General features: G+C 39.6%; 1 protein-coding gene across 2 annotated transcripts in view; it reads right to left on the reverse strand.

Moving 5' to 3' along the window:
- Positions 1–337: 337 nt before the first annotated feature.
- ST6GALNAC3 (ST6 N-acetylgalactosaminide alpha-2,6-sialyltransferase 3) overlaps positions 338–12,815 on the reverse strand; it is a 630,739-nt gene continuing 618,261 nt past the window's right edge. For both annotated transcript variants that reach the window (XM_081490156.1, XM_081490157.1), the window contains 2 exons: positions 3,717–3,824; positions 338–2,656 (listed from right to left, as the gene is read on the reverse strand). In XM_081490156.1, coding sequence (XP_081346282.1) covers positions 2,470–2,656; positions 3,717–3,824 — 295 coding nt within the window. In that variant the 3' untranslated portion in view covers positions 338–2,469. The remainder of the gene's footprint in view (positions 2,657–3,716; positions 3,825–12,815) is intronic.

Here is a 12,815-nt window from a genome sequence, read left to right on the forward strand (position 1 = left end):
ACACAATGAGAATGATCTGATTTTTGTTTCCCAATCTTAGTGGAAAAAGGAGATAAGAGACAACAATAAAAAGTGTAAAACTGGGGTTTAAGAAAAAAAAAGGAAGGGGAGGCCCCCCTTACCCCTCCAAAGGAAACCCTGCCTATTCTACACATATCTACCATCACAGAGTGAGGGATACAGGGCTTTGCAGAAGTCTCCATCACAGAGCACCACAGTGAGGCAGGAGAACACGGATTTTTTTTTTTTTTTTTGAAGTTTCTCAGTAAAACAAATAGGCTTGGCCTTCCGTTTACCAGAAAACTAAATCAACTACATTATGTCATTCCTTGAAATGCTCTGATAACCAGGTTTCCTTTTTATTTAAAAGTGGAACTTCTGTATCACAACAGGGGGGAAAAACAGTCTGTATTACAACCGTGACATTTTCATCTGTTTATTTTTCTTTGAGTGGGCATTTCTATCCATCATTAGCTTGCAAAAACTAACATATATACAACTGAAAATCACATGAGGAAACAGCAAAAGAAAAACAACAATAACAGTTTCAACAATGAAAGTGGCACTTGGTCATTTTTCTGGATGTGAGTACTGAGGTATTGAAATGGCAGAAGAGAACAGGAAAGAGGATTTTGCACAAGAGGACCCATTTTAAGGATAGCTAATGGTGGGACTTAGCACTGGTAGAGACCTACAGAGAGCTCCTGAGGTGAAAAGTATCATCACTTCCAGCTTCTGAAACAGGCTGTGAGTTGAGCCCAGCTTTGTCCTCTGAATACTGGTAAGGATGTCTTTGGTCTCTGAGCTCCTCTCTCAGTAATTTAACCCTCTAATATTTGACAAGCAATGAGTGTCTGGAGAACAAAATAATCTTAAGACGGAGACAAGAAACTTTATTTCTTGGCTTCTATTCCTTCCTGTTGTCCCTTTACCTCATCTTTTCCCCACCTAAATGGAATCATGGGAAAAAAATCAAAAGTACCCTTTGTTCACAGGGGTCCTAGTCTATGGCCAAGAACATCCTTGGGATACTTTCTGCATAATCTTGATATAATACATTTATTTGGCACTGAAATCAATTGGTTACTAGTCTACACAAATGCTATTCTATACAAATATTAGCAAGGGGAGCAATCTGGAATATATTAGAGAAATTAACAAATTATAGATCGTCTGCTAATATGTCAGAATGTGTAGGCAATAGCCCAATGGGGTGGTCACGGGTGTCACATGAGACAGCATATGTGAAAGACATGACAAAACATTTTGGACATCAAAGTCATCATTATTGTGTTATTGTGGTATAGCAATTGATACACTCTGGGGAAAATAAACCCCTAAGAAGACAAAAGCTCCAGTCAAATTAAATACAAGAAATCATTTCCTCTCCATGTCTAACAGTTGGCACTTGGCAATGATAATGTAATGTGTGGAGAGACACATCTTGGGCCTATAAAATAGAAAATTGAATATACAAATATATATATTATGAAGTATGGTAGGATACAAATTGATGTAAAAAATATGCTTTGCTTTCCCTGTTTCATGATTTTAAAAAGCATCAAATTTTGTGTTGTTGGATGTTGTAGTAGAGTTAGTAAACCCTTTTGGTTATGTTTTAAGAATGTTTTCACAGTATATGTTATTACAGTGTTGGTATATTATATGTTAAATATCTTTCTGAAATATTTAGGACTTGACCAAAAATAACTAAACATTAATACAGATCATTCTAGTAATGTGTTTAGTTATATTGGGGGGGGTAGTAAGAATGGAGGGATGAGAGTAGAAATTCATCAAGATTTGCTAGTTGGCCCATTCTGAATGAAGAGTTTGAGATAGTCAAGTAATCCTGATGGGTAGGGTGTCCATGGTATCTTCCTCCTTAATAAGGAAATGGCCTGAGGCTTTATCTGTTGGAGGTACTGTAGGAAGATGGTAAGTCAGAAAGAGATTCCTTCCCTGCCCCAAGGCCAAGCTGTCACTGTGGCAAGTTTACCCAGAGAGCATTTCTTGGGTCAGTGTTTGACAATCAACCATTCTTCAAGATGGTGGAGCTGCTCAGGCTCAAGAGACTAGAGTCAGTAACTTTGCCTCATGAGGTCAGATCCCAGCGATTTTGGAAGTTATTCACCGTCCAAGAATCCTGGGCAGCTATCTTGAAGGATAATCTTCCAATTTCTTAGGTCACTATTGTCATATTACTGGCCTTCATTTCAATTCCAGTTAAATTATAAAGTGCAATATGTAATGTTGAACCTTCAGAAAGAACATAATGAGCACAACCAGCCTCCACAAAATCCCAAGTTCAAATTACAGGTAGAATCACCATCCATATCTGAGAATGTACAGAAACTTGATCATCATTGTTGTCTTTATCATCACCATCATCAGCATCAGCATCATTAGCATCACAATCTCAGCATCATGATCATGTCAAGTGGTGTGGCAAGGTCATAAAAGCCAACATCAAGACACTGTCCAGTTTGGGTGTGTAAATATTATCCTGTGTTTCTTGGCCCATTTAGCAAACACTTTCTTTTCAGTGATAAACCTATGCCCCCCATATGGGGCATGTTCATGGAGAAAATATTCATCACATTCATCTCTTCCTTGTTCATAGTAATGGTAGGGGACTTTTCTATACCCTTCTGTCCTAGAAAAGAAAAAAAGAAAAGGAGAGAAAGACTGAGATGAAAAATGAAGCACTCATTTATTAGAATCCATTATGTGCCCAGTAAATGCATTACTTGCAAACCCATGCCTGATTCTTGTCCATGAACTCAGTTAAAAGCTATTATACACAAAAGCTTTTAGAAAGACATACCAGTCCTTAGTGCTTTAATAAATCAAATAAAATTTATGCATCACACCAATTATATGCAAACATAGAGCCATTTTTTGAGGGAGGAAATGGTCTATAATGGAAACAAACTTTGGATAACCTGATTGCTTTAGCAGGGCTTGAAGAGGCTTAATGATTTTCAGAGTAAGATATTTGGTTCCTCTGTGTTCCATTATGCTTATAGTTAAAGTAGAAATATTTGATTATGAAGACTGTGGCTTAGGTACCATTTGACAATACAATTAAAACACTCTCTGAATGATACTGTGCCAATTGTTGGTAGAGAAATCTATTTCATTACCTTGATGAAGCATGGAAGGTTTGTTTTATTATCTAATTAGAAACTATCCTACCAGCAGGGATATACTGTGGATAAACACACGCATTTTAAATAAGGATCTGACAGATTACTCACTTAGCAGTGAAATATAATTTCCAGGAATTCTTCTTAAGGTATCAGCTTCTCTGAGGCTTCAGGACATTTTGTCCTTCAAGATCAAATATAACCATTGAGTAGGTAGCCATTCATCAACCATTAGAGCAGCCGAAACAACAAACCTGTTCTGCAAATTAAATAACCATTGAACTTGTTCTGTATTTTCAAGCCACAAGTCCCTGATATGCCACAGACTAAGGAACATTTTTGTTCCTTCTGACATTTGACATTAGACTGTGGTAAATATTTTTCTTTTTATCATCCCTAAAAGTCACAACTTGATGCACTGACAATAAAATGTCATGTCAGCAAAGAACGCCAGGAAATAATTGTTGCTTTATCTGTTTCTCAGATTTATGGCATTAAAATGAATTGTGATATTTTGACAAGGTATCAGAATTGGAGGTGCATAAAAATAATTTTCTGTGATCTTACTTGCAGTAGGTGTCATTTATCATCCCGTAGACGTGAATGCCGTAACAGGCATCCATGGCCAGAATGAAGGTGAACCACCCCGTGCTGAGATAAGAGCCAGACTGGACTCTGTAGGGGGAATGAAAACAAACAAACAACAAACAGAACAACACAGAAGACATACACAGAGCAACAGCAAAGTGTGATGAGAAATGAGCAACCTTTTATCAAAAACATAGCACTTGTTTTCAGGAAAAAACATAAGGAAACTTGACAATCTGTCAAAGATACACACTTATTTTGAATTATCTCTGAATAGTTTATAGGCATGCTTTCACTCTTACTACCATAAGCCTAGAAGCTATGTTGTATGGAAGAGAAGCCATATGGCAAATATCTGGAGTCAAATAATCCTGCTCCCTTCAGGTGAAAAATAATTTATTTGACTTCCGTAAGACACAAATTAGTGCTGTGTATCAGAGGACAGGTTTTCTCAAGTTGCTTGGAGCCCTGACGGGAGCTGAATGATAATGGTGTTATCTTACTTACCTGGACATATCACTTTCTTGGAGGCTTGCTGGGCTTCTAAGTGAAAATTGGATGCAGTGTAAGTGAATGACTTGGTCTGTGAAAGCATTTGAAAAGTTTTCCTTCACTGTTTTCCAGGCATCATGAGACAATATTTTTCCTTTATAAGACCTGTGTTACCAATCTCCTGAACATGTTTTAACTGAGCACCTACTGTGTGCCCATCACTGCTGTAGATGACACAGATATATAAAAGTATCAAAACAAGGCATGTTGTCTTCACAGAGGCTAGAGGATTGGATCTGAAGATGGCTATGCTATAAAGGTTGATCAGGGAAGGGCTTTTTGATAATAGACACAAAGATATGGGGAAAAGAGGGCAGGAGAGGTGAATGGAAAGAAACCATATGGGCCTATGGGAAGGCAGCCTCATGGGGGCAGTCTTTCAACCCCCTCTTGGTCACACAAGAACAGCCCTTGGGCCTGGAACCCTTCCTCACCAAGAAGTTTTCACAGCCTGTGCTGGACTTACCACCTTGTGTGGGAGTAACCTCTTCCGTTTCACACTCAGTATGTACTCCTTTGCTCTGCTTATGTGACATATGGCACCTGGCCAACCTCACTGCTATAACTGTTCTCTGCAAAAAGGGGATGGGGTCCTTTGTTCTGTGGTACAAGAGGGTTGCACGCAGGCCAACAGTCCTGTGTCAGCTGCTGGGAGGGACCTGCTGACTGTGGACTGATGCCCACTCTTAGAGCTGATCTTGCTCTGTCTCTCTTCTCTATGTGAGGAGAGCACTGTCCCATTCAGTGCTTGACTGTGTTGTGTTTTCTTTGGTGACTCCTATACCGAGATCCAGTGGGCAGAAGTGTTTGGACTTCTACTCCTGGTGATGAGCAACAGATGCCATTTGCTCAACAGACCATTTGAGGGAAGACTGTTTCAGGAAGTGTTCCATATCACAGATATGAGGACGTGTGCTCCGTATGTTTAAGAAAGAGATGGGAAGTAGAATAACGGAAAGGGTAGAGTAATTAGATAAGTGCTGATTTGAGGAGTCTGTCAAGTTGCAAATGGTTCAAGGGAATGTTGGATGAACAGCTGGATCTCCAGATTCGTCTTTGGCCAAGACAACCCAATCCATCCAAGACAGATGGCTGCCTATCTCCTTAAAACTTTCCCCATAGGGGCATCTGGGTCACCCCAGGCTATTTGGCAACTGTGTATTTGGTACCACTTTCTAAAAAAGACTAAATTTCCAATCTTCCACCTAGATGTCTTGGTGAACTGGCACACTGTTATCTCTTTTCCTCCTCCACTTCACCACTGGTAACAGCACTCCCACCAGTAGTTTCCCACTGATGTCCAACATCCTTGCTGCAGTTCACCAGGACCAAGCCATCAGTGTGCTACAGTTAGGACCCTGAATCCTTTTATTCTTTTATAAACAGGCACCACTTAGTATCCAGTCTCAACAGGTAAGCATTTCAGGAGCAAGGAACTCACAGTGAGGGTTGATAACTGGATTTTTAGCCTTTATTTTCATCAACTTCCGTTGATTTGCAAAGAGAAACAAACCCAGTGCATCTATATCCACCCCCTTGGCCTATTTGTCACTGAGTCTGAAATGCCAATATGTAAAATGACTTCCTTTGTATCTCCTGGTGTGTCTTCTAAATGGAAAACATTCCAGAAACAGTACCACATCGAGTTACATGCACTTTCCTCTGTGACAGGAACAGTTGCAGCAGCATGGGTTAAGAACAAGTGCCAAATGGGTGGGAAGATATACCACAGGGAGGGGAAGATATAAGAGCAACTTTGCCTATAATACAATGCAACCTGCAGTCAGTCCTGCAATTCTGGTGTTCGAGGAGGAGCAGCAATGATGGGAAATGCTTAAAGCACCATCTGCTGAAAAAGTCATTTGAAAACTGGGAGAGATCAGAAGAGACAAGAGTCTTGACCAAAAGCTCCCAAATCAAATCTAGGAAGTTTATCTATGTACTGATTTTTGTTTCCAGTTTTTCTTCCTGTTGAATTGTATTTTTTCCCTCTTCTTGCTTTTTTCTTCTATCTTTCTACCTTCCAATTCTCCCTATCCATTCTTCATTACTAAGCCGACCAAGCATTAGTAATGATCATAAAAAATTACAGCATTTCTTTGCACATGATGAGAAAAGACAGGTCTCACATATTTACCCACTTATTCACCTTTTTAAACAAACATTCATTGGGATCCTTTTATGCGCTACTGACTATGCTAGAAGTTGGTGATGAATATTGCATATTTTCTTAAACAGCAGATAGTCTAGTGGGGGAGGCCACACATGTTAAAGCAATTAATCACAATATAGGGTAACAAAGCAGAACCTGCGGTTTCAGAGTTAGTACCAAGCACAGTAAAAAACTGAGTGAGGGTGTCTGGTTTCCCATTCCAGCTGTGACACGACTGGAATGTGAAGCTTTGGACAACTTAGCTTCTTTGGGGCATCTTAGTTTCCTTTTCCCTAGAATGAGATAGTTTAACTAAGGCTTACCTAAGGTTTACTCTCATTTTAAAATCAAATGATTCTGCGATCATCACCTACGATAGTCAATCTGTTTTCATCTTTAGCCATGTGGCAGTTCCATGTTCCATGCATGTAGGGTGTGTAATTAACAAGCATATAACACAATTGGTCAGGTCACAATAAAGGCACATTTGTAACATGGGAATGCCTTGGAGTGCCTGGGATGTATATAGAAAGGGTGTACAGTTTTATCTGGCAGTGGTGGTGGCTACATTCACTCAACTTTTGAAGAGAGAAGCTCATATTTTTCTCTTTCACACAATTGCTCATGGAAGGTGCTAGAAGGGCTGTCTAAAACCAAAGACACCACCATACCATTGAGGGAAAGATTAATTTGAGTGAGAAAAAAATCTGAATTAAATCAAATCGGTTTTCTTTTTAGGTGTTTTTCTAGGAGCTGGTCCCTCCACATAGTTGCTGTCAAGGACCAAGATAGCATCAGAGCCCCAAGACAAAGGGAGGATTGCTCGTGAGACATATGGACCCCTACTCGGCAAAATAAGCTCCCCTGGCTCTTTGTGGTCCAACCCACATAGTTGTTTCTGAGAGTCCAACAGCCAGGCTTTCCTAGCAGAACCCTCAAAGGATAAATAGGGTACAGTTGTCAAAGTGATTCCTCTATGTGTTTCTCTTCTCTTTACCACAGGAAAAGAAGGTCAGGAATTTCAGGGTTTGGCCTCTGGTCAAAGATCTTTCCATTTCTCCACCTACTAAGGAAATTTTTACCCCATTTCTGATATCAGTGGCTTTTACGCTTCAACTGATTTATTTTGTTTCTGGAGAGACTGCATAATAATTAGCTCAAAAGCTCTTCAAGCAAGCTGTGTTGCATTTGATTCAGACTAGGAGGTTCATACTGCCCAAGTGCCCTGTCCTACAACCATCATTTAATTAAAGAGTTTCATTTTTCCCCCCTGGTGCCTCTGACATATTTGGGATGTAAAATCATACGAGGTTTCCTACCTATAATACTTGCCTGGGCTAGCAAAGTGGTTTTTTCTCAATACTCTTAGCTAATATCCGTATAATGATACTTGCAGTGGAAGAATGGTAGCTGCTGAATTAATAGAGGAATTCTTCCAAATAAGTAAAGGGGCTTCCCTTGCGACTCGGTAAAGAATCTGCCTGCAATGAGGGAGACCTAGGTTCGATCCCTGGGTTGGGAAGATCCCCTGGAGAAGGGAAAGGCTACCCACTCCAGTATTCTGGCCTAGAGAATCTCATGGACTGTATAGTCCATGGGGTCACAAAGAGTTGGATACAACTGAGAGACTTTCACTTCACTCCAAATAAATGCCCTGATGATTTGGGTTCCTAAGGGAATTTGCTGGCCTGGATGGCACTGCGTCTGGGAATTCTTGTAGCTGCACCATTTCTAAACTCTCCTGCTGTGTGGGTGTACTAGAAAGGAGGAAATATAAATTTTACACCCCAGTTGACCTTTTGGAGGTTGAATAGAATCAGCGACAAAAAGACTTGTGCTGATATATGTGAAGTTGTTTATGCTTCTTAGCTTGGAGAGACCTAGTGATAACTATCAGATGCCTTAAAAAATTCTGAAAGGGTCACTTCTTGGGTCAAATATTGTCTTGTAATTTGTCAGTCATGCACATAGCACTATGTACCAGCTGGCCATCAGCCATGGCACTTTTTATACCTTCCACAATTGGGGATCAATAAAAACAATTATTGTCACCTACAAATAAACAATCAAGATTCCCATAGGGATGATAAGAGAATGTTAGCCCCTAATTCAGTACAATAGGAAAGCTTAAATTAATGCAGCAGAATAATGAGTCATGCAGGGAGAAAAAAAGGCAAGAGTGTTAAAAGGAAGCTATCAATCATTTGTTTTCACCTGCCAACTTTGCATCCCACTGCTCCTTGGTAATCAAGATACTTACCACTTGAAAACTGCTAAAATTTACTTGCTCATCTCTTGGAAAAATGATGCTGTCAACACCTTGATGTAGCACATGCTTGAAGGTATATCATTTAAAATATGATTTTTCATCTACTTTATTACCAATAAAATATAAGCTACCATACCCCTTGATGTTTACCCCTGTTCCTTGATGCTAAAGGCCATCACATGACCATAGGTATATGTTGTCTGTCAGGCTAGCCTTATTTTTTTTTTTACCAATCCCAATATCTGTTGCTGTCAGTAACCTTCATTCACCTGCACCCTTGCTTCTGAGCATGTTCCCTCATCTTCTCGTTTCTGGAAACATACTGAGAAGCATTTTTCTCCCAATGCCTGGCAAGCTGGAACTTTCTAGTGAGTGACATGTCCTTTTTGGGATAATTTCAGAGGAGGAACTGAGGAAACAGAAATGGTTACTTTTCAAAAGAAAGCTGACTTACATTGAATTTATCTATTTACAGAATGCTCTCATGACTGAAACACACACACACACACACACACACACACACACACACACACACACACACACACAGGATGCTCTAATTATTGAGCACCATTAGCTCAATGATTTGGATTCTGAACTCAAGAAGCTTATACTTTGATGGGCAAAATAATAGCACTTTCTCTATATCAGGGTTTTTAAAATCTTGGCCTGTTTTAGATGCGATAATTCTCTGTTGTGATGTATGCATTGTATAATAAGTTCTCTTTCACATTTCACCAGATTCCTCTCTGTTCCAAGCTCCTCTGAGCTCTAAGAGGACAGTAGACTTCTTGACTTGCTGGTGCCTGGTCTTTGGCTGAGAGAGATTTGCTACGGGGATGTCTCTGACCCCAAATCCAGGCTCTCCGGGCTCTCCTTATGTACAGTTCCCATACTTTCTGCTCACTGTCCCACAGGCTTTCTTTACCTAGCCAAGCATCTTGACAAGTCTATCTGAAGCCATTCAGGTTTGATGTATACTGAATTATTATCTTACCTTGCAACACAGCCCTAAGAATAAGCATACTCACTCAGCCTAAACCCAAAGGGAAGTCCCTAGCCTACAATGGGGGCTGTGCAATGGAGAAGGGAAACCAGTGTCAGGGAACAAGGATGAAGAGTCCAGTTGCCTCCATCTCTGTGGCTGCCACCTCTTCACAGAATGGTTCCTTTGCGGGCCTTTGTTTCTACTGTTTCTAATCCATTTCTTCTACGATCCAATGCAAACAAGGCCCAGGGCATTCCAAGTGAAAATTTCAAAAGCATAATAATCATTTATCAAAGCCCAAAGGGGATCCAAACCCTTCCAACAATGAAGGTTTATTGGAGAGCACAATAGTGGCAGCAGTTTCCGCTGAAATCTGCTATACTCATGAGCAAAAAGGGAATTTAAAAAAAGACTTAATCAATATTTCATGTCTTATTTTAACACTATTGGACCTCAGTTCTCTCATCAATATACTACACTGGTAGGATAAATAAAAATAGTAAAGTAAGTTTCTATATACCTTCCTAGGGAGAAGGAGTATCTGGCAGAATACAGATTATTCAATTAAAAACATTCTCCTATTTTTTTCAAAAGCACATGGATAATGAAAGAATATATTTAAACAAAGAGACTGGCCAGGAAAAACAGCTGATGATTATCAGTAGCACCTTGGGATTCAATCTAATATTGTGAACCAGTCTAATGGAAGCAGAGCTCAAAGTGTGGAAACAATTTCAGCTGTCCCCAAGTTATATATTTTTGTATATCATTTGATAGTTGGGAGCTATGGCAATACTCTGGAGTTTGCCCATTACATTAACACTATATATTTGTACTATCTATCAATGGGACGTGCCCAGAAAATCTTTAGGCAGCAACAACTTTCTGCAAATCAGGTGGCAGAATTCTCCATCTGGGCTTGAATCATTTACAGATGGACATAAACTTTTCAAATGGATAAAAATGTCATACAATTCCTAAAAGATTCTTAAAAGAATAGAAGATTCCCAAAAGAATGCACTGGACAAAAGGAGTCTAGGTATGGAAAATAATGAAATATGGACCATGGGTAAATGGAGAAAGCCATAAATCTTTTAAGACTGTACTACCATCCCGATCAGCTAATGCAAGCATGCCTGAGCTAATCAGTAGACACTTGGACTGTAAATATAACAAATAGTTTTCCTGCCATAGAATCAACAGGACTCTGACTAGTGATGAATGCAACAAAATTGTACAAAAGGAGCATAATAAGAAATGACTGTGTTCTTTGTAAAATGTACATTTAAAAGTAAAATGGTTCAGCTCCCAAAGGTATGATTTATGGCTGCTGTAGAAATAGAAGATACCACTCACAAAAATTACTTTGTTCATTCATCTCAGAAATTAGAAGGTTATTTTGCTCCTGCCCTTGGGCTTTAAAGCCCCTTCAATTGGAAATGTTGATTTATGGGATTTCATTCAATTTCTTAAATGAACAATGGAACCTCAGGAATGACAGGGATGGATAGTGGAGATCTCTTTGGACCACTTCATTAAAGCAGGACTAGATCCTTGACCATTCAGTATTGGCTGAATTGTATCCCCTCCAAATTTTTATGTTTAAGTCTTTACCCTCATTTTGATGGTGTTTGGAGATAGGGCCTTTGGGAGGTAATTAGCTTTACACGAGGTCATGAAGTTAGGGTCCTACTGATGGCACCACTGTCCTTATATGAAGAGGAAGAGACCAGAGCTCCCTTCATGTTACATGGGGACATAGCAAGAAGGCCACAAGCCAGAAGGAGATTCTCAGCAGAAATCGACCATGTTTGCACCTTAATCTCAGGCTGCCAGCTTCCAGCACTATTAGAAAATGAATTCCTATTCTTTGAACCACCAAGAGTATGGTATTTTGTTATAGGAGCCCAAGCAGACTAAGAAAATGGGTATCTCTTGGGAACATCCCCCAACAAATGTAACCCCCCCACTCTTTCTGAACTCCCAAGTCTAGTCACATGGGTACATTTATGGCTCCCTAGTCCATCTTGTACCTATCAGATTCTGCCTTTTTCTCTCTTGACTTGTGTACATTTTCTTTCTTCTTGAAACGCTCTCCCCACATCTTCTCTAGTTTCTAATCTTATCAAGCTTTGATTCTGCTTACCCCCATTCATTCAAGAAAGATTTGGTGAGTGCACTGTAGGTGCGAGGCACTGTGCCAGGCACTGGAAAGACCAAGCTGCCCTTGATCTCAACTGAAGGTCAAGGCGGGGAAACAGGCTCAGTGACTGTTTTCAAAAATAGGGCTATCGAGAGAGTAATCCCCTTACAGATGCTATGAGAATACTGAGGGAAGAGCAACAGATCCTGCTGGAGGGAACTGGGGAAGGTAGGAGATGAGAGCTGAGCTGCAGACTAAGGGTAAGAAGATCAAGCAGATAAAGGAAAAGGAGGAGATCTTTCAGGCAGCGGGAACAGGCTGTGGGACTGCACTGAGGTATGCCAGTAACCAGAAAGAATACAGAACAGTTCTGCTCTGGCCAAACCTCAAAGCATCATCAGTACTTAATTTCCATAATAAATTATTGGTTAGAGACAGGATGCACAAGTAACACTGATTTATTTATCTTCCTTACATTATGTTTTGAAATATTAGAGATACCTTGATGTTTTATATACCTAGTTTTTTCAGCTGAAGGAAATTTATGGATCTGGTGAAAGTATCCAGGGGAAAAATGGTAGAATTATATTTTTTCTTCCTCATTAAATTCCGCATTAATTCAGAACTGAGAAAAATGTAACAATATATGATGAGGAATAAAAACAATTAAAAAATGTGTGAGGCAAAAAAAAAAAAAAAAAAATGTGTGAGGCTATTGGAGGTACCCAGTGGTGTTCATCTGTGTTATAAACTAAGTTACAAGTCATGAGCAAATGCATCTCATCTCCATGTAGTCTCCAAGCAGACTTCCTCAGTATACACCCAAAGGCTCTCAACTTGCTCCACTTAAAAAGGAAACAGTTTTTACATAAACATTTAACTTAACGACGGTTTTTAAATTATTATTATTGGACATGAAAATGGATACCATTGCTGCTTTAAAGACATGAACCCTTTGCAGTTGCTTTCTGATGAAG

Source organism: Giraffa tippelskirchi, chromosome 5, assembly GCF_054371585.1.
Source record: "Giraffa tippelskirchi isolate mGirTip1 chromosome 5, T2T-mGirTip1v1.2.pri, whole genome shotgun sequence".
NCBI classification, from domain to species: domain Eukaryota; kingdom Metazoa; phylum Chordata; class Mammalia; order Artiodactyla; family Giraffidae; genus Giraffa; species Giraffa tippelskirchi.